We start from the raw sequence: 22,530 nt of genomic DNA on the forward strand, positions 1-22,530 counted from the left end.
CCGAGTAATGTATTTCACTGTTAAAAAAAAGCAAAAGCAAAGCCTTGGTGCTACATTCCAATTCGGAACTCGACCTTCTGTTTATTTATACACAGACTTCGCAGCCAACCGTTCAGTGTACAGGACAATTGCGGGGCTAGCGCTACGATCCTACTGACACTAACAGTTTCTCCCGAGCCGAGACTCGAACTCACGACGACTGGCTTGTTAGGCCGGTCGTACCTCGAGACCGTCTGGGAGATAATGTATTTCACTGTTATAACTTTGAAAATGCATTGATTAATCGTTCTTCACTATTTCGGTTAAAGTCCAAGAAACTTAGGAAGAAAAAATTTGGGTACCAAGAAACTTAGGAAGAAAAAATTTAATAGTAGAAGTATCCCGAAAAAAAATAACATCAAAAAAATCTTAAAAGTTGCTGTAATTGTACATAGTTATACCATAATTTAACTACGTTTTTCATTGTAAATACATCAATTTAACATTAAATATCATTGTCCAGAACAATAAAAAACATTGTTTTTGTCATTTTTACCATGAAAAAGGGGTGTTGTTATGTATCTTAACAGCATTTTTTCAGGCATTTTTCCCATACATTTAGAAGTCACTGACAATGTTTTTCATGGTAAAAATATTGTCGGTGGTAAATGCAACGAAAAACGTTGTTAAAACATAGTAATGACAAAAATCGTTTGCAAGCTTACAGTAAAAATACCATGTTTTTTATGGTTACAAAACATTGTCCGTTTACTGTTCTCACCGTAAAATACATCGTAAATTTTTTTTCGGGATGCTTTATTGAACATAAAATAATAAATAAAAATTGAGTATTATTCGCCTAAATATTGCAATTTTAATTTGTTTTATTCTCATTGACCTGCAGAAGTTGTTAAAAATAATCATTTTGGCATCAACGGTATGGAACGTTCAAAAAAATTTCGACGGGGATGACGGCCGTTACGGAAAGAAAACTAAGAAGCCAGCTGTCGCGTTTTGTCTTAGGTTAACAGCATTCTTTCCAAAATTTTGCTCTAATTCAGTTCCAAAATTGGTTGATTTTCATTCAGCAATTTTATTTCTACTGTAAACCAGTATTGAATTGATATATTTACTGAAAACCAGTAGTCCGTTCAATGATTCACGGAAATACAGCAAAACTATTTGCCGAACACCAAAAAGTAAATGATTGTCTATTATCATTATTCTTATTTTTATTGAATGTTTTATTCAAGCTTAGGAAAATGACTGGAGAGCGACACTTTATTGACGACTTTTCTTTCTTTTCACTCTAACATCTCACATACAGCTACACTGCCGCGCATAGCATGTCAGTCCCATTTGCATTTTCAGCAAGCCGAGAAAAACGCGTTTTTATATGATTTCATAACATTGCTTCTTACGAGATGGGACAATCTGTTTGGATGTTTTCCAGCAGTTTTTCAGAACAAAATTGTTTAGCTCATCAATTGTTACGAAACTATGCATTGTTAGCTACCATTTACGTGTAATAACTCAATTTTGCTGAAAATGCAAATGGGACTGACTTGCTATGCGCGGCAGTACAGCTTATACAAGGCAACGAAACTGTCTTATGTTGCGCACGACAGCTCATTCTAGCGCATGTATTTTGTTCGTTCGGACATGACAGCCTAGTTTGCTCATTTTGGGGATGTCCTGTTGCTGTTGTCAGCCTGCTGATCGGCTGCGGCTGTCATCGACTCGCATTTTTTCGTTTCTCCTTGTTCACAGGCCGGTGGCATATTGAATACAAAGCAAACCGTTTCCATAGTTGATATTATTCCCCACGTAAGAAAAAACGTGCTTCGCACTATCTCACTTTCATTCTTTCATCGGCCTTACTGTCGTGAATCATAATCACCTGACATCCCGCTCGGATTCGTGCTGAAAGATGTCGGAAGATTATAGGCTGTCATTTGCGGCAGCTCGGAAGAACCAACATTCATAAGGAGATGAAAAATCACAGCCCGTTTGGACTTGTATGTGTGCTGTCGTCAGTTGCTGTCGAACTGTTACCCGAACGAGTGGGAAGCAGAGAGAGCTGTGCTATACAATGAGAGCCGGATTAGTTAAAAATTTGCTGTCATTGTCTTGCAGTCATTTTCATAACACTGGTTTTATTAAATGAATGTTTGCTGGAAATCAGCGAGCAAATTGATGTGTCAAAAATTTTCTAGTCAAGCTGTCATTAGTAAAATCAGCCAAACTGCTGCGAAGCTCACACGGAATCACAGCTAAGTTACTGATAGCCGGTACGGGACCAAAGCTAAATTACTGTTGAGCTAGATTAAACGTCAAAGTAAATATGATAAATACACATGTATAGAACAACCACAGACAAACAGACGTGCCACTCGATGACGATTTCATCGACCAGAAAAATAACGATAATTTTGAAATTTTGCTTAGTGGGCAATAATGCCGCTAGTGTCGCTATAAGTGAGCGTGGCAAAAACCATCAGTAATGCGTGTTGATTTAAGCAAAAACATCATATCAAGAAGACTGGGAACTCTGCCTGAGATTGAGCGACAGTTTGGGCAGCGCAGTCTTTTGAGTAAAAGTGGAACTGACACATTCTAGTGTGTGTGCTGGCGATGCGAATGGACCACCACATACACACACTCTGTCTTCGCAGCGATGTAATTGCCAGTACTTTTATAGTAAACTTTCACCTTTGATAGATGGAGTGCGCTGTTTGATTTGACGCTTGCCATTTATATGGGATCGATTCAGAGATGCCAGTCTTCTTGATATGATGTTTTTGATTTAAGCAAGCGTGCACACTCACTAGCAAAGACAAAAATTGTTTTACGAAAATAAGTTAGTAGACAATAAGCTCGCATGGTGACGCATGAGTGTAACGTTTCGAGTTAGGACGAAGATTTTTCAGGATTTTTGTTCGAAGATGCACGTCTGTGGTTCAACAGTAATTTGGTTATGATGCTGTGGCTGTGGGTGGGTAAATGGTGGCGGTTGGGGGAAACAAGGTTCCTTCACTTTAACCGCAGACAGACGTCCAAGCTAAGTTCCAAACTTGTGTTAAGTTTTTTGTAGTAGCAATCCGTAACCAGATAGCGCTACCAGTACCGCCAGCCTCGTACACCAGGGAAAAAAATGTATTGTAGCAATAAGGTCACCAGGCAGCGCTAGTGTACAAGTGATTTATAACGCAATTTACTTTGAAAATTTACGCGGAAATTTTGATCAATGTTGTTCTTGCTTGGACGTCTGTCTGTGCTTTAACTGGTTAACCAGCCGAATATACTTTGCTTTACGGAATGTTCAGCGAAATTACAATGCTGATTATTCAGTAATTGAATTCAAGTTTCCAGAAGTTACAGTTACAGTTGAATAAAATTTCGCTTTACCGGATAAACGGTTTAATTTATCTTGCTGGATGATTTACTGGTTGTACAGCCTCGGCAAAATCCAGCAAAATTTTGCTGGTTTCCAGTAAAAATAAATGAGTGTGTAAGTTTGTAAGCAAACTTCGTCGATTTTGTGTCTCCGCTAGCTCGATCGATTCCTTCAACACTTTTCGCCGTTTCCCACCCCTACTTTAGCTTATTCTATGAATTGAACCATGATTGTTTGTGTAGACTTATGTTGAGCTGATGCTTGAGATCGTATTGAAGCTTGCAAAAATAAAAAAACTGCTAGAAGAATAGTGTAGTATGCGGTGGTAGTTGATTGGTTTCATTTTCCTCGGTCGCGGTTTCAAAAACGCATTTTATAAGTTTATTATTTTGTTTAATTTACCTCGAGCGTGAATTGCATCTAAACTGAAATCGCTGAAAATAGTGTATAGTGGAAAAATCATCATGCAAGATCAAATAAAATAAGGAAATGTTATCTATAGAAAGACTCATTTAGTTGAAAGAACATTGATGGTAGGTTGAAGATGGAAAAGAAGCGAATAATGTGTGTTGTGTGAGTGAGAGCGAAACCGGGAGACTTGTGTCGAGTTTTTCATGCAAGAGCTGTCAAAGTAAAGACGAACATCATCGCAGCACACATTTTTACGGGTCTCTTGTCGTCTTTTGCCAAAAGAAGGAAAATTCCCGACGTTTTTAGCTTTTTTCAATCTCGTAGCAAGGTGGTTCACGGACGGCCGGTGAAAATTGTAAATTTTGTCGAAATTAGTGTGGTTTTCTTTTTTGTTCATTTTTTTAGTTTTGCGGTCAGTGGTTTTCGGAATAAATTCTGAGTTGCATAAGTTAAAACGCCAGATCGCAGTTTCTGGGAGGAAGAATAAGTATTTCCTGTTGGGTGATTGTCAGTAAAAAGCCACATTCAGTAGACAAGCGAAATTCGTCAGCAGCGGTGTGGAAGGCAAAAAATGAATGCAAAATCCGACACCAATAGGCATGTACTAACTATCCAGGCGAAAAAGAAGCGTCATAAGACGGGAAAAAGAAAGGCTAAACAACAGGCACAGCAAGTAGCAGCACAAGCGGCCGCGACAGCTCAGCAGCAACAGAGTCAGTTGTCTCCTGATAATGAGATGAATCCGGTTCCGGCGATTGACAATCAACACCAGCAGTATTCGAGCTTAGCAAGCAGCAACAAGAAAAATAGCAGTTCCCACGAATCGATTGATGACCGAGATGAGGACCGGTTTCTCGACGATGCCGCTGGATACAGCAGTGATGAAAGAGAAGGAGAACAAGAGTGTCGTGAAGATTATTGCCGTGGAGGCTATCATCCGGTTAAACTAGGAGATTTGTTCCTGCAGAGATATCATGTCATCAGGAAACTGGGCTGGGGTCATTTTTCCACTGTGTGGCTAAGCTGGGATCTGGAAGAAAAACGATACGTAGCGCTTAAAATCGTTAAATCTGCGCAGCATTTTACAGATACGGCTAAGGATGAGATTCAGATTTTAAAATCAATACGAAACGCCGACCCAGATGATCCGAAGCGAAACAAAACGGTCCAGTTACTTAATGATTTTCGAATTACTGGTGTCAATGGGACGCACATTTGTATGGTGTTCGAAGTTTTGGGGCACAATTTGTTGAAGCTGATCCTGAAGAGTAATTATCGTGGAATTCCGTTGTCGAACGTGAAGTCGATCATCCGACAAGTGCTAGAGGGATTGGACTATTTACACACCAAGTGCAAGGTAATACATACCGACATTAAGCCGGAAAATGTATTACTGTGTGTCGACGAGACCTACATTAGAAAGTTGGCTTGTGAGGCGACAGAAATGCACACAATGGGATGCCGACTGCCGTACTCTTTGATTTCAGCTGCTCCCCCACAGTTCCAGGAACAGCCACTTAGCCAAAATATGAGTAAGACTAAGAAGAAAAAACTAAAGAGGAAAGCCAAAATGCAATCGGAATTGATTCGTCAACAAATGGAGCATATTCAACAGCAAGAATTTGGAACAGCTGGGCCTCTACTGGAAAACGGTGCTAGCGAAGAGGCGGACTTGATTTTGACCAAGAAAAAAGACCAACAGGATAACCGTGATGATTGTGAATCTCCAATTGTATCTCCGGAAAGCCCTCGAATGTTACTACTAAATGGTGATCAATCCGGTACCGGTTCTGGTTCGTCTGGCGATGAAGACGAGGCTCCTGCGAAAGCAACTGTGAGTAATGTAGCATCAAACGCTTCCCCCAACTCATCCAGTCCGGATCAGTCTACTTCCAACAACAATGACGATTCAGTGTTGAAAAAAGCGTCATCTTCCTCAATCCCTACTGCTTCATCATCGCAACCAACATCCACTAGCGGTGGCGGCAAACTGGACATCAGCGAATCGATGCGAAAAATTTTATCTCGAGTGAAAGAACGAAAAGATCCAGCTTTTGAGGTGTGCGATGTGGAGGTGAAAATCGCAGATTTGGGTAACGCTTGCTGGGTAGACAAACATTTCACGGAAGATATTCAGACGCGTCAATATCGCTCGCTAGAGGTTATCATCGGTTCTGGTTACAACACTTCGGCAGACATCTGGAGTACGGCTTGTATGGCGTTCGAAATGGCTACTGGCGACTATTTATTCGAACCACACTCCGGTGATAACTATTGTCGGGATGACGACCACATCGCCCATATAATAGAATTATTGGGGCCAATTCCGAAGCGAATTGCTCTATCAGGTCGGATGTCCAATCATGCTTTTAATTCGAAAGGTGAGCTTCGAAATATCTCTGGTCTGAAACCTTGGGGTTTGGTCGACGTATTGCGGGAAAAGTACGAGTGGAGCTTGGAGGATGCGATTGAATTCAGTGATTTCCTTAGCCCGATGTTAAATTACGATCCGAAAACGAGGGCCACTGCCTCTGAGTGTTTGCAGCATTCGTGGTTGAAGCATTGAAACGTTACTTGTGCCGCGTGTGTCCGACTGTGAGCTTGTGTGAGAAATGAAAAATTGTTAAACAGTTGCGCTAAAAAGTGACAACAATTGCGAAAAAAACGAGATGAGAAGGGTAAAGGAATGTTCTGACGGTGATACAAATAGAGGAGCCATAAATGATATTGCAAGTGGATAGACGGAAACGGTGGAAGTATGCATTTGTGAATAGTGAATTGATAAGAAAGGACTGATATAAAAGGGGCCGACCAAGACGGCACTAAGGATAACAAAAAATGAAGTAGAAAAATTGTAAGTTTTATTTCATTATTTATTATACATCATTGTTGTTATTCTTTAAAATAAATTTACATTCGTTGCTTTTATTTATGTAACGGCACTTGCTCTGAATAGTTAGCTGCAAGACCGGCCAGTGCTGGCTGTGGTGGTGAGTGTTAGGATTGCAAGTAAAATGTTTCGCACACTGACTGAACCTGTTTAGTGCAGGGTGCTATTTTTTCTTTTTCATCATTTTTCTTTGTTCATCGTCCGCGTCCGTCCCGAAACATTTTTTTACTTCCCAAGTTTGCTGCCTATTTTTTGGCAATGAATCATACTGTAAGGATTCTTTTACTGAATTCGTTATTGTTCATCTGATGTGAACTGGCAAAAATTATAAAAGGCAGTTAATCTTTGAGTAATTCCTTTGATCTATACTTATTTTGGTGTATATACACTGTAAAAAATTGAATTGATCAGTGCCTATTTTTGAGCATCCTTTGTTGAAAATAATACATAACTTTTCACATTTAACATATGTTTTTATTAATAAAGTACGTTTTTGTATCTACAGCTACAATTAGTGACGGAGACATCAATTCAATGGAGCAGGAAAAAAAATTTTAGCACCTGATATTCAATTGATTTTTGGGAGCAAAAGTGGTACAAAAACCATTCAGTAAAGTTTTCACTAGTCAAAATTTTTGAAAACACTCGAACACCAGATTTTTTCTGTGAAACTGCCATAAATCGTTACTGAATAGGTTTCAAAACAAGGTGTATGTTGTAAATATAATAGTAAAAACCCTATAACATTTTTGTAATAAGGAAAAAATATTACAATAAGATACCGTTGAGGACAAAACTGGTATATGTGTCTGGAATATATGTGTCAGCTCTGAATATCTCGTAATCTGGTTTCGGTTTTTTCAAAACGACTCTTTGACGGTCAACGAGAAGTAAGATGGTCTTTTTTCGGGATATGGAATAAATCCAGAGTGCCCTCCGGAAAATTTTGAACTACTGTTACTGCCGTTCCAAGCATAGTTGTCCCATGTTCTACAGAAACCTTATGCACGCTGGGACAATTATGCTTGGAACGGCAGTGTACTGCCGTGAAACGCATATCAGTCCCATCTGCGAAATCATCGAGTGGAGAAAACAGCGATGAAAGAACTGAAAAGTTTAATTCCATAAAATTCGGCTCGCTTTCAATATTATTATGTTTTCTTCTCAAATTGATGGATTTTAATGTTTTTGATGCTTTTGTTTCATAAAAAGCCAATTCATAACAGTTACAATGTTGAAGGTTGTTGGTTTTGAGCTGGTTGTTCTTGATCAATTTTAGTTTGTTTTTCGTGTAGTTTTACATAACATTCACAAAGAAAAATAAAATGTTGTGGGAAAAGCATTAAAACTTTGAATATGAACGATATTTTTTGTAATATCCATCAAAAAAAAAATCCAAATTTTAGTTATCACCCGTTACAAAGAGTTAACTACAAAAATTGTTAGGGAAGGGCGTGCCAGTTCAGGTCATCCCAGATGTGACTTACTTACTTTACTTTTACGGCGACAGACAGATTATCGATCCAATGCCGAATCCAGGATTGTATAACAATTCCTCGAAAACTATTCCCCAGAAAATAAAACACCGAAGCTTTTTCCCCAGAAAACAAAATCCCAGAATGTACCAATCACCAGAAAACTGCTACCCAGAAAGAACTAATCCCCAGAAAGTTACTATCCGGAATGAACCAATGCCCAGAAAACTATTTCCCAGGAAATACCGTTTTCCAGAAAACTGTTATCCTAAAACGAAGAAATATGCATTTCAATTTTTTTAACATGGAAAATCTGTTAAAACTGAGTTTTTGTATAATGTATAACCACAGACTAACAGACATAACACTTCGAACATATTTTCAATAAAATCATCGTTTGGATGATTCCAGTACTTTACGTTAGTAACACCAGCACCATCTGCTGTCGTGTTCGCGCTGCGTCATGTATTTCGACATCAGCGCCAGCGTTACTGCATGTGTCAAATGGTGAACTACAAAATATGTATGAGATTGCAAGACAGCGCCCCAGACGACGTTTTCGCGCGATGACTGTTATTCTATTGTAAATTTGAAATGAACGTTTTTTGCGGCGATGGAGCTAGGTTCCAGTGTTACGTCTGTTAGTCTGTGGTATAACGATTCTATCATTTGAATCAACTTATTGTCAACTAATACACTTATTCTTTCATGGAGTAAATAAAAAAGCGCTTGACACCAGGCCATAGTCATAATATCAGAGAACTTTCAGTAATCGTTTTTGGCTGAAGAAACATCACAAGTCGACCACAAGCCTCAAGGGGGTACGCGAAATAAAAATCAGTAATGGCGGAGGAAGCAATTTTTCGTTATATTATTTAATTTGTTATTCAATCTTGCTCTTAAAACATGGCTGTTGCAATTTAACAAACCATAGTTCAATTTAAAACCTGAACTAGACTACATAACGCGATCTACCTCTACTCCCACCCTCTCTGCGAAAACAAAGCAAGCCAGAGGGTACAATTGATTTGGAAAGTGTTGCCAAGAGCTACGCGGTCAAAAAAAGGTTGAGAACCGCTGCACTAGTATATATTAAACGAGTGAAAGGGAACCCGGCTACAATTCTGGAGCTTGTTGAGTATACGTTTGCAATGGCGTGCACACCTGAAACTGTAGCGCCTTTATAATCATGGTAACATGAATTCTTTCCTTCGAGAAGCCAACAAGAGATATCGGAAGAGTTTTTTTTCTGTTTAACAGTCATACTAGCCATGGAAGTCTTTCATAGAGAGATATGGTTGGACAGGCTGGAAGAGCATGGTATTAAATTGCTGTGTCGATATGCTCTTCTTAGACCTTGAAAATCAAAGACTGGGGCACGCAAACTCTCAACAGCTTGTACCGAATCCGCAGCAGGTCTCCAAAGTTTAGAGTCTCTAGTCGATACATCAATGTAGGTAAGGAAAGTCGGCAATTTAGATCCGTAACTTCGGGATAAGGATTGGCTCTGAAAACTGGGAAGACTCAGGCTACGAGGCTGCCGGGTCGCGGGTCTGCGCGTGCTCCCAGTTCATGCGGGTGTTGCGCCGTGGACTTGCCGGCGCTTCTGCCTCAACGCACTCCGGGGCGTTCGGCCGTGTGGTGGTGTGGGCCGCCCGTTCATCCGCTCGCGCGGGCGTGGGGTGTACTCGCTCGCCCGTCGTGCCAGAGTTCATACGCTTTCCGGCTTGGGCAGCAGTCATCGATAAACAGTCAAGCCAGAACTGGCACGGCTGAGGGAATCCGACTATCTAATTAAAACAAAGTGGCGGAATACCGATCGTTAATAGTGTTGTTTTGCAAAAACCTAAAGCTTGATATGTTAAAGCAAGGTTTCGCTACCGTTTTTTAATAAGCCTATGTCTCTGGAAAGGTACGGGTCTACTAAGAAAGGCTAGGAAAACTACAAAAGGCTGAAAAACACGAAAGGCTGAATCACAAAAGGCTGAAAATTCAAAAAGCCAACGTCGGTATATTTTCATGCGATGTTTACCGCCGAAAATCTTCCGGTCTACAAAATAGCCCAATTTCTTCATGTAAATATAAGTTTATATTAAAAACTATATATAATGCAACACACTCGTGGCCTTTGGCCAACTCGATTGTCCGGGGTGAATGCTGTCCTTACTCGCTACCGCTCGTTCGGACGTAAGCTAGGGGATCACCCCTATGTTTGAAATAGACCTAGGAAATCCAACAGATCAGTTGTTTGAGTGCACGTGGCCGCCGCTTGCGACGACGGGTCGGCGGCCGGCTCGGGCTGCGGGAGCAGTGCCGGACATCGTGGTCGCCACAGTCCCTTGCCCTCGATTATGCGGCAGAGCCGCATCAGGTATAATACCTATGGATACGAGAATACGAATACCTATGGGTATGGTATACGAAGTGGTAGATTGTCTAGGGGTGGTGAGGTTTGGAGACTAGGCCGTCGATTAAACGCAGAACCGCATTGGTATGGTTTTCAATCTGTATGTTCAACGAAATAAAACTTGTTATTTTACACTTTTGTGGCAGGTTTCCACTTCTCCCTTAATCTATTCCATTGCCATTAATTCTTTATTTGCCTCAAAAGCATGTTACTAGAACAGATTATTTTTTGGTTTATCAAGGTGCGACCAAAAAAAATATACTTTGTCACCTTAGGAAAACTATGAATTCAATAAAGTCCAAAATTTTCAATTCTGATTCAAATTACAAAACTTTCAGCCTTTCATGATTCAGCCTTTCACACATTCAGCCTTTTGTGAATTCAGCATTTTGTGCATCCAGCCCTTCGTTTATGATACATACTTTTCAGCCTTTCGAGTTTCAGCCTTTTGAGTTTCAGCTTTCTGTTACTAACCCAAGGGTACTTACCCCACCGTTCCCCTCGATAAATCCGGAACAAATGTCCCCTACTGTCCCAAAAACTATGATGAATTTGTGATCTTTTGAAAAGGTTCGATCAATTTTCATGTTTTCGGTTCTGGAGGGGTCAGGTACGCAAGTGTTAATTGAAAATGTCAAATAATTTAGAATGTTAACAATATAATAACTGAATACTAATGTTTTTTTTCTGGTTACGGTGATGCTGGAGAATAGTTTTCTGGGCATTGGTGCATTCTGGGAATCGGTTTTCTGGTAACTAGTACTTTCAGAGGTTTAGAATTCTGGTAACTAGTATATTTGGGGATTTGGTATTCTGGAGAATGGTTCATTCTGGGGAAAATCCTTCGATACTTTATTTTCTGGGGAATGATTTTCTAGGAAAAGTCGGACAACCGAATCCGATTGTATAACAATTCCCCGAAAACCATTATCTCGAAACCCATTTTCCCGAAAGATATTTCCCCGAATGTACCGATTCCCCGAAAGATTTTTTCCCGAATGTACTAATTCCCCGAAAATTATTTTCCCGAATGTAACACTTCCCCGAAAAATATTTCCCCGAATGTAACACTTCCCCGAAAAACGATTCCCCGAATGTAACATTTCCCCGAAAAATAATGTATCATTTTCCGAATGTATCACTTTCCCAGAGGATGTTTCTCTTACACACTTAATTTATCTCGGCAATCTTACCAACAGCTGATTGAGCTCGGCGAAGTTTTTAACGAATGTCAGCAATATATTTCTACGAACATTCAGCAAATATATCGATTTACCGTAAACCAGCAAGTATTGACGTTTCGTTTGCCGAAGTTCTTAAAAATTCTGCCGAGAACTTGTAGAACATTTCGCTGAGTTTATCAGCTGTTGAGTTCTCGGCAATAAAATCTAAGAGTGTATGACGTCGTACACAAATTACGTAACGCATGAAGGGGGGAGAGGGGTTGAGTCTGCATTACTTATTGCTACGTAGGGGGAGGGGGGTAGTAAAAACAGTTACGTAATTGTGATTTTGCTCGAAATTTAAAATTTCAGAGGGGGGTCAGTCTGATCAGCGTTACGTAATTTTAGATGGGGGGAGTCATGTCGAACGTTACCTGTCGTTACATAAGGGGAGAAGGGGGTCTGAAATCTAGATTTTTAACGTTACGTAACTTGTGTACGACGCCTATGTACTAATTTTCTGGAAACCACAACAGAAACGTTCTACTGTAATTTATGTTTCCCTTCTGTGAGGTTTGTAAACTAAGTTTGATGGAAATGATTTTAAGCCGCAGAACGGTCAAAATATGCTTAGTCTGTTACCCGATTTAACGACGAAGACAATAAACTTTATGGCCCAAACAACTCGCAAGTCTATCTACACACTTTACTAAAAAACAATGCAAAATTTAGTTAAAGGACTACCGTACAAAACGCACCAGCGGATTAAGAGCGCCCATACTATTGCTTTTGGTAAATATGCTGCATATTTTGATACGAAAACTGAAGAACAGTGGGTTTAGGGGCATTTCTCGCTTAAAAATGCGTGGTGGCATTAACTTTGAAACCCCATATCTTTTGATCAAAAAATATCACCAACTCGAAATTTCCAGGAATTTGGTCGAAAATACTCGGGATTTTTTTCAAATTTTTCAGTGCCCCAGCACATTGTTTTTTAACATATTGTTTCAAATAGTTACTATTAAAAAAATATTTTTTGTCCAAACAAAAATATTTTTAGAAACTACAACTTTGGATGTATCTGCTGTGAAAATTTCATTAAAATCGATGCAATATTCTTAAAGATATGTTTATTTAAAAACATGTTGGCCTAAATTTCAAAGACAATAACAACTTTAAAATGATACTCAAATTCAGTAAAAATTGAAAAATCAATTTCCCGGGCGAAACTCTTGAAGTTTCTGATATTTATTTGAAAAAATGAGACATCGCGATTTTTAGTGATCCGTTTTTCCCTATTTTTATTTTCCGGACTATGAGAACTTTGAATAGCTCAATTTCTGCATTTAAATAAGTTTACAGTAAAAACTACATATGATGCAACACACTCGCGGCCTTTGGCCAACTCGATTGTCCGGGTTGAATGCTGTCTCGCTACCGCTCGTTCGGACGTGAACTAGGGGATCGCCCCTATGTTTGGAGTAGACCTAGGAAATCCAACAGATCAGTTGTTTAAGTGCACGTGGCCGCCGCTTCCGACGGCGGGTCGGCGGCCGGCTCGGGCTGCGGGAGCAGTGCCGGCCTTGAGGGCCGCCACAGTCCCTTGCCCTCGATTATGCGGCAAAGCCGCATCAGGTATACACCTATGGGTACGAGCATACTTATGAATAGGGAAATACGAAGCGGTAAATTGCCTAGTTGAATCTTTACAATAGTTCGATGATTTATCTCAAACTGTCAACAAAATAAACAAAGCGCTGAAGAGTCTTAAGTAAATGGAACACCAATTTTTTCTCTGGTTCATTTTTTGTTAATCTTTGGATAATTTTATTAAAAAACACAAGATTTAAACTTTCGTTATTTTTGTAGTTAAAGAATTCAATTTCGTTTGAGCATACAAAACGCTAAAAAGTTTCAAGTAAATACATGCATGAATTTTTGCTCTAATACTCTCATACTCATAAATTAACTCTGGGGACGCGCGACCTTCGCTGCGCGGTTTCGTCATGAATTAATTCGTTAATATTTGTTCTATGGTTTTGGTTGGGTAGATGGTCACGCGGTGCTCTCGCATCGATAGAATCGCGCGAATGTCTTATATACCAAAGTCGCTTTTTACGCAGGGAACACGTGCCGCGTCAAAAGAACCCGCGTGAAAAACACGTTAAAAACCGCGTAAAAATAGCCGCGTAAAAAACCTGCGTAAAAAACCGCGTAAAAAGCGACCTTAGTGTATTACGAAAATTTTATGACCTATAAGAAAGCGTGATTAATTAGTTACACATCATTTCGTACCTACATCGTGATTCGTGAAACAATAAACCGAATTTCTTAAAAGAAAATCCCAGTATTGCTTAGAACGCGTTTTCTGGGAATAAATTTCGAGAAAATTTCACATTCGGAGAATCAAATTTCGGGGAAATGTTACATTCGGGGAATCGAAATTCGGGAAATCGAAACTCGGGGAAATGGTACATTCGGGGAATCAAAATTCGGGGAAATGATACATTCGGGGAAATGAATTTCGGGGAAGTGGTACATTCGGGGAAACAGTACATTCGGGGATATAACATTCGGGAAAATATCATTCGGGAAGTTGTGTTTCGGGAAAATGACTTTCGGGGAAATGTGACACAACCCTTCATGGTCCATGCGTCTGTGCCAAAAACCCTTTTCTAGTTTGTCGCCAAGGATTGAACGAAAAATCCTACGCTCAAACACACCAAGAGCTCGCCTATCGACCTCTTTCCATGCTTCATGGCCGTAGCGTGCCACGGGAAAGATTAGTGTTTTATAGAGTGCAAGTTTAGTACGTGTTTGCAGCTGGTTACGTAATCCGTAATCCCCAGATGTGACACTCCAACTTAAGCCTTTGAAAAGGAGTGTTGAGTGGTGGTGCGCAATGTGCTTTTACAAGGGCATCTCTGGAATCTAGGTAGCCACCATGAAGCTCCCATCGGCTGAAGGAAGCTACGCCCGCTGGACATTCACCAACAACCTGACGTTCGCTTCAGGTGCATTGAGAGGGGACATAAATCCTGGTCGTGGTCCGGCAGTCTACTTTATGTCGACGCTGCGGTGGTGCAGGCCACAATGCGCGGGACTGCGGGGCGCCTCCTAATTCTTTGGTATGCACCGGGAAACGGGAGCTAAGCCCGCCACCGGTGGCTCAAACAGCTGTTATACCAAGCAGCCACTGAGTCGCCAGACATTGCCATCGTATCGGACCCCTATCACATCCATCCCTGAAACGGTAGCTAGGTAGCGGATAAGTGGTGGACTGAAACGATAGTCGACCTCCGCAGTGCGTGCCATTTTTTCTGTGTGGACTCATCACTGCGACCAGAGATTAGATATACACTAAGGTAGCTTTTTACGCGTTTTTTTCTTACGCGGGTTTTTCTACGCGGATTCCGGAACTTACGCGGTTTTTTTACGCGGATTCCGGAATTTACGCGGTTTTTTTACGCGAATTTCGGTTTCTCTTCACTCGAATCGCAAAAATAACGCAGGTTTTTTTTTACGTGGATTCCGGAATTTACGCGTTTTTTTTACGCGGATTCCGGAATTTACGCGGTTTTTTAACGCGTTTTTTTTTACGCGGCATGTATCCCCCGCGTAAAAAGCGACTTAAGTGTATTGTGATATAGCCCAGGTGTTTTCTGTACTCCGCACTCATATTATTGACAGTATCAATATTGAAGTAAGTGACACGCCTATTATCATTCATGTCCATGCTTGTGTGTGAGCTTTACCCTTCCGTTTCAAGCTTACTGCTCTACTGTACCGAGCCTCTGTTCATCCTAACAATATCACCTGATTACAATTCCCTGGAGAGAACTTTCATACGTTACTGCACTACGATGCAACCTACGTGTACCGATGTGCAAAGAAAACCCGCTCAAGAGCGCAATAACGTTAAACGAGCCTGTTCTGATAGACTATGCGACAGTGCCAAATTTTTCGCAAGCCATGAGTCTTCTCAGACAAGCGACTCGGAATGGAAGCGACAGAGACTGGTATTTCAGCCGAAGGCCGGGAAACTATCAGGTGACCAATCAGCATATAGATCAATCTATCTACAAGACACAGTGGACAGGGTGCCAATCCTCAACAGACTTGTGAGATTCACTGAGAGTAGAAACTTTTGCTCTTTGAATGCTCATTAGGCTGTATTTTGTCAAGGAGGCAGAATTCGAACATGTCATATATAAAGCACTTGTAGAGACACTCCATATTTTCAATTTGTCTAAACATTGTAATGTTGGATATGCTATAGTTTCATAGCCAGGTTTTATTTTCGTAGGTACCAAAACTGTAGCTCTTTTGGTTTTACAAGCTTGGCCTGACTTTGACGCTGTACCTATGGCAATTTCAACAATACAATGTTCGGACGAATTGTAGAGATAGAGTATCTCTACAAGTGCTTCATATATGACTTGTTCGAAAAAAATTGACAAAATACAGCCTAATGAGCATTCAAAGAGCAGAAGAGCGAAACCAAGCATGGCTGGGATTCTATAGCCTATGCACTTTGGAGGCTTAGAGTGCCGGTGCCAATACAGGATTCAAAACACATGAGGGTCAGAAATGCGTCCTAGTCACCGCAGGTGCACCGCATGATTAAAATCGCCCGGTCTGGATCCGGTATCGTGGAATGCCACTCATGATGGTGTGTTAGAACTTAAGCTTCCTCCGGAACGGTGAGTGTGGACTTCGCAGACTGTATGACTAGAAGTCTACGGCGAGTCAATGAGAATTGGATGCACTCCAGGAAACTTGAGTTAGTGCACCATAAGACGGAGGACATCGTAGTGAACAACCGTAAATCGAAACAGGATTGTCTCAAAGCGATCCTTGTAGCTCTAGGGGGTGAAGGTCGATGACAAGTTTATGTTTGGGAACCACGTCGACTGCGTCTGTAGAAAAGCTTCTACATCTATGTAATAAACGTCCTGGTTGCCATGATGCCTATCAGCATCATCGTCAAGGAGAACGTAGAGTGTTTCAAAGGTAGATCGACTTAATCCGGCGATAACTGGATGTATCAAAAGGCGTCATGGGAAAGTCAATTTCCACCTGACACAGGTCCTGTTAGGCCATGGCTGCTTCAGGCAGTACCTGCACGCGGAGTCACCCATGTGTTCACAATGTGCGGGTGCGCAGGAAACAGACGAGAAGCGAAATCCTGACATTGAGCGGGCCATACCGGAAAATATAGTTCGGCGGATGTGCGACGACGAGGGCACCTAGAGAGCAGTTAGTGCAGCTCATGTTGCAAAGCACCAATCGACGAATCAACCATCGAAATGCCAGTGAAAGCTGGCTGCCCGCCTTCAGGGAGTTAGCAAAGATGTTTACTAAATAAGCGGGTGCACTAAGCACATTCGCCCCTCCCTGAAGTATTGCCCAACGGCAGTCGCAGGGAGAAAAAGTGCTCGAGATTAATGAGTGAAATGAAGGATATATCGCAATGGATGTAGCCTCATGCTAAAATAATGTTTGGGAGTGCTAAAGTTCAGATCTTGATTTTCCACAGGCTCAACAATAATACGTGACACGTACAGATGTGTGCAAAGAATATTTATGTTTCTTCAATCTATAAAAAGCAATGCCTTGGTGCTACATTCCGATTCGGAACTCACCTTTTGTTTGTTAAAAACAAACTTCGCAGCCAACTGTTAAGTGTACAGGACAATTGCGGGGCTAGCGCTACGATCCTACTGTCACTAACAGTCTCCCGAGCCGAGACTCAAACCTACGACGACTGGCTTGTTAGGCCAGCATCGTACCACGAGACCAGCTGGAAGCTCAAACTATACTTGGGTTTAAATTTTCGCAATTCCGCAATGAATAAGCCGATTTGACGATTAAACTATGTCTTCCGTGGACTCGTTAGAGTTTTTTTGTATTTACTAGAATATAATGTGAAAATAACAAAATTTAAATATAAATATAAATCCAAAAGAGATAGTATCCGTCCGAACAGCTTCAAATGATTTGTATAATTGGTCACAATGATTGGTAGCGAGGCTATCATATTTTCCGGTGTTTTATTTAATGAACCAAACTAGCGATGCGTAACCAAGAAATGTTTGATATATGGAGTAGTCCTGAATGCTTCCTGATATGGAACACATATTTTAATACTCCTAGAAATAATTGTAATAAATTTAGTCGGTACGTATATGTAATTCCACCTAAATCTTATTGCTCTTTTCTCTCTATTATTTACAGAACTATTTGCGGACTGCAAACGACTACAGCAGACTATGCAGCTAGAGAAGATCTTCATAGTGAATTTGCAACAAATGAACTGTTGCCACGAGAATTTTTGCTGAGAACTTTAAAATAACAATAAAAGGAAAAGGTTAAATCACCAAAAGAAAAAAAATAACGAATGATTGTATGAACCTCTACAAAGGAATATACAAAAGAAGAACATTGGCATATGATAGACTCAAATGGTTGCTAAAAGAACAGAGCTTTTCCCTGCTGCTTTGAAACAGGCACTTTTCAGTAATACAAATGTGGAAGTAAATGCTGGTAACCTACTTTGTACATTACCTTTCATCCTCCGCTTGCTCTGGCGATTCCGGCCAAACCGGCAGCGGGGTATGACATTATTATACCACAAAACTTTTCTCTGCTAGACCTCAATGGGAACGCATACAATGACCAACTGTAGGATAAGGGAGATTGGTCAGTTGTCATACAGTTCAGTGTGATTTAAAATGAAACTCTCCCTCCCTATTGCTAACCAAAGGACGTTGTTTGTATTTAGCCGAACAAGTTGCAAGACACAATGGGAAGATAACACTGCAAACAAACTGCGACCAATTTCCTGATTTGTCACTTAAGTTGGCTTTGGAGGGAGTAATCAGTTGAACAGTTTTTAGGGGGGAGGTTGAGTTCCCTAAATGATTTGCGACGATAAAACAAATATCAAACAAAATAACAATAACGTTAATAAGTTATAGTAGTTAGTTGGATGAGATGATAAATTCCGTGGCAAAGTTAGTGGAAACTGTGTAATCCTATAATGTTGATAGACAAAAACATTGAGATAGAAAACGTGGAAATTATGTCACATACAGGCACTTTTTAAATGATTATAACTTATTAGGAAAAAAAGCAAACATAAGTAGCTTTGCATAACATTCGTACGTAGTGAAAGATGTACACATTCGTACCCATTCACGCATTACAAAATACCCATGTACACAGACGGACAGAGAAAGCCTTGCACGATCATCTAAACGCATACCTAAATCCCAACGCATATACCTAAACTCGTAACGTATTAGCTAATAATAGAGAATATAAATCGGCACGGCGTCGAAGTTATAGTCTCTTCTTGAGGTCGTCACTATGAACAGACAAGTAAGGGGGCGCTTAACATTAGAATCTGCTTGTTTGCATTTTTTCATTGCAATCGAACAAGATGCCCATTAAAAAGCGTTCGATAACTTCAAGAATAAGTCCGACGATTTGTTCACTTGTTTTGAAAAGAGTAATTTAAATAGGTCTTCTGTACTTGGGAATTAACCCTAAGAAACCATAAGAACAGCTGTGTGCCTATTTCTGTGACTGATTCCAGAAGCCAGTCACTGCAGATAATATGTTTATACCACACCGGTCTAACTTGCATAATATGCTTATAGTCAAATATTTCAGTGCTTAAATTGTCAGTCTGACGTATGCGTTATACTTTTTTAACATTTCATGGTGCAGCCTTCCATTACTATATCTTCAAATATCTCATCCAAGAAATGTATATTTTGGTCATGTAGGAGAATTCACACCACTAGGCTAGTGAGTTTCAGTAGAAAAAAATGAGATCATCGGAATGCGTTATAAAATATTCAGCGGAAAGAGTGTATTTTATGGCTAGGGGTTTCGCACATCGTTTATTTGAGATGGAGATGATATCGTAAAATATAATTCTATATTCATTTGGCTGAGTTTGGCCAACTGTTTATAATAGTTGACTAAAACTTAAGCAACTCTGATGTCCAGAAGATATCTGCCAGCATCAACTTGATACGTTAAGATTAATGGCATTAGCAACATTAGTTGAAAGCTAACAGTAAACGAAAGTCAGATTTCGGTTTAATCTGTATTTGACTAGAAGAAAAGAATTAAACGGATTTCTTTTTCGTTTTCTCTGTAATATCCTTTTTTTTGCTATACAGAAAAAATGACTGACAATTGGGATGTAGTATAAACTACTTGTACAAATGCATAATGACGATCTCAAAAAATAAAAAAAAGAACGTTGACCGCGTGCCAGGTCATAGGACACATCGCCGTTGTCAAACCTGAAAACAAAATTTAAGGTTAACGCAAAATTATATGGGTTCGAAAGTAAGGACGCAGCGTCTGCAAGGTAGGAAATAATATGTTTTTATAGCAAATAATAAACATCCCAACCAACTACCAAACACAACAAACAAGGCCTGCATAAAGTCAGTAGAAAGCCAACACAAGTCGCGGCGCGACAGCAAAAAAAGGCTTTAATATCACTACTTTCCCTCGTTTTCCACATTCTGTTCTGTCCGTTCGTAGGCATATAACTATATATAATTGTTGGTTAGTTTATGGACGATTACTCACAGGCTAAAATAGAACACATGGCATAGTATAAGACATCAAGCTACCACTAAGTTGCCATGGTTTTTGAGATGTGGAACAACAGCAGAATTTTTATTGAAATGAGATTTTATACACTTATAAAACAGCAAACAACTACTACTATCCAGAACAGACTTAACGGTTTACTCGATAGGAAAGGTCTCGTCACACACAGAATATTGCATTGCATGTACAGGAAAGACAGTGAAGCAAAATCACGTGGTAAAAAATCAGCGAAGGTGACAGCAGGGGTACTATTGAACTATACCCTGGCGAATTACATTATATTCAATGGAAGTAAGCGCATGTTATATCGATTATACATACCTAGATAAGAAGTAGAACAACAGAGTCAGAGCCAGAACGATGAAGTGTTTGTTTTTCTTTCTTACTGTTTAATCTATTTATTTTGAACAACGGAGACTTGAGGCGTGTGAAAGCTGTAATAATAACGATATAAATATGATTGAAAAAAAAAAGCAAAACCACTCTGTAGAGAAGTAGCAAATAATCTAGTAATAAATGATCATGGATAAGAGAGCGTGGATGTAATTAGTATATTGATATCACTTACCTAACGTGGTTTTCTAACTGTTGTTATGCTATACAGTCCGGAGATAAGTTAGTCCAATGCTTCGGTTTTTTCAAGGTGGTTGAGATATTGTGACCAGATGCTACGAGGGAGGCCGGTGGGGTTTATGAAAATCATGAAAAAACGCTATATCATTTGAGTATGACCCCTTTATTGTTTCTCTATATACGACGTGTGAAATTCCGAAACAACGAGCTCATTAAAATCCGAGTATACCTTACGTACATAAACGCTGGCGAGAACGCCGAATTTCAGAGTGACGGAATTCAGAAGGTTGGTCTATTCACCAATAATGACGAAAATGAAACCTAACAGTTGTGTTGTGTCTCAAGATTTGTGTTATATTTACTGTCAATCAGCTTGTATGTAGAATAGGTCATTATTTTTGCGCTCTTGCTGCGCTGCTACTCGTCTTTTTCAAGAAAAAACGCCGGATTCAAAAAAAAAAAAAACAACATCGACGCACGCGGTGAATTACTTCGTTCCGTCCAGCTGTTTACGGCTGTACAATGAAGTAATCAATCAACCGAAGAGGACGCAAATTGCGTGAGCATAATGTGCAAATAGTGCTTTAAAAAGGTAAGGAGCGTGGGAAATTGGCGGAACAGTGGAGAAGTATCTATAGTAAGTTCGATGTCGCTGCTTTCCTCGAGTTGAATGGAAGGCTGCTAAGTATACAAGGTTAATAATAGGGTCTTGGCGAAGAAACTGCACCGTCCTGGTTGAGTTAATTGCATACATTGTTGGCTGATGCTATAAACAGAAAGTGTGCAATTGTGAACTTCAGAATCGTTTGCAGGGCATTAAAACGGCGCATAAAATGGTACATAGTTTCTATGCAGGTGGTTCACCTTTTATGTTTATATGAGGAGTGTGAATAAGCTAGCTTATTGTTTAGAATATAACTCTAGACAATTTTTGGTGGCGATTATAAAGTTTGCCTTTCAGGGTAACTTTTGGTAAGTTCGGGGATTTTTTAGTTATTGGTGTTTCTGGTAAAACACGTTTGAAATTTGCTAAGACTAGGCGGTTCTTCTTTCCAACCTCCCAGATGGTGTCGAGGTACGATGCTGGCCTAACAAGCCAGTCGTCGTAGGTTCGAGTCTCGGCTCGGAAGTGACTGTCAAAATCAGAGCCAAACGAACAAGAGAGGTAACACATTGAGAGGTATTACAATCGGATACAATAAATGAGGTGTTTATTTTCTTACGTTTTGACGTAGGACTACGTCTAACCGCACTATATCGAGATACATTCCGCGAAAACTAACCAAGATGTAACGTCGGAATGAAAGATTTCAAACGGTTATACTGATGTAACCACATGATGGATCACAATAATCAATATGTCGTTGGATTGATAAAATGATGGACAATTTTGTGATTCTTCAATTTTCATTATCACTTCATTGTTAAACAGTGAAAATTGAATAAAAGTTTCAAGGTAGAATTTTCACCAACAATGAACCAATCATATGCGAGCACGCCTGGCACAGACTTCATGAATAGACACCAACTGCCTGCTGTGATATCCTGTATAGCAGTGGCAAAAATTTTTTTGACAGAATCTCCCCGTCCCAATA

At 40.1% G+C, this 22,530-nt stretch overlaps 1 protein-coding gene across 4 annotated transcripts; it reads left to right on the forward strand.

Annotated features, from left to right (window-relative positions):
- Positions 1–3,678: 3,678 nt before the first annotated feature.
- LOC129722853 (SRSF protein kinase 3) lies at positions 3,679–20,894 on the forward strand. Of its 4 annotated transcripts, none has more exons than XM_055676657.1 (3): positions 3,679–6,641; positions 17,960–20,515; positions 20,553–20,894. In XM_055676657.1, the coding sequence occupies exon 1, from the start codon at positions 4,359–4,361 to the stop codon at positions 6,351–6,353; it is 1,995 nt and encodes a 664-aa protein (XP_055532632.1). In that variant the 5' UTR covers positions 3,679–4,358; the 3' UTR covers positions 6,354–6,641; positions 17,960–20,515; positions 20,553–20,894. The 4 variants fall into 4 exon arrangements, with proteins under 4 accessions (XP_055532632.1, XP_055532630.1, XP_055532631.1 ...); XM_055676655.1 differs by having other exon boundaries at positions 3,679–3,909; positions 4,112–6,641; positions 17,960–20,894; XM_055676656.1 differs by having other exon boundaries at positions 3,679–3,909; positions 4,193–6,641; positions 17,960–20,894.
- The last annotated feature ends 1,636 nt before the right edge of the window (positions 20,895–22,530 follow it).

The sequence above is a fragment of the Wyeomyia smithii genome, chromosome 2 (genome assembly GCF_029784165.1).
Source record: "Wyeomyia smithii strain HCP4-BCI-WySm-NY-G18 chromosome 2, ASM2978416v1, whole genome shotgun sequence".
NCBI lineage: Eukaryota > Metazoa > Arthropoda > Insecta > Diptera > Culicidae > Wyeomyia > Wyeomyia smithii.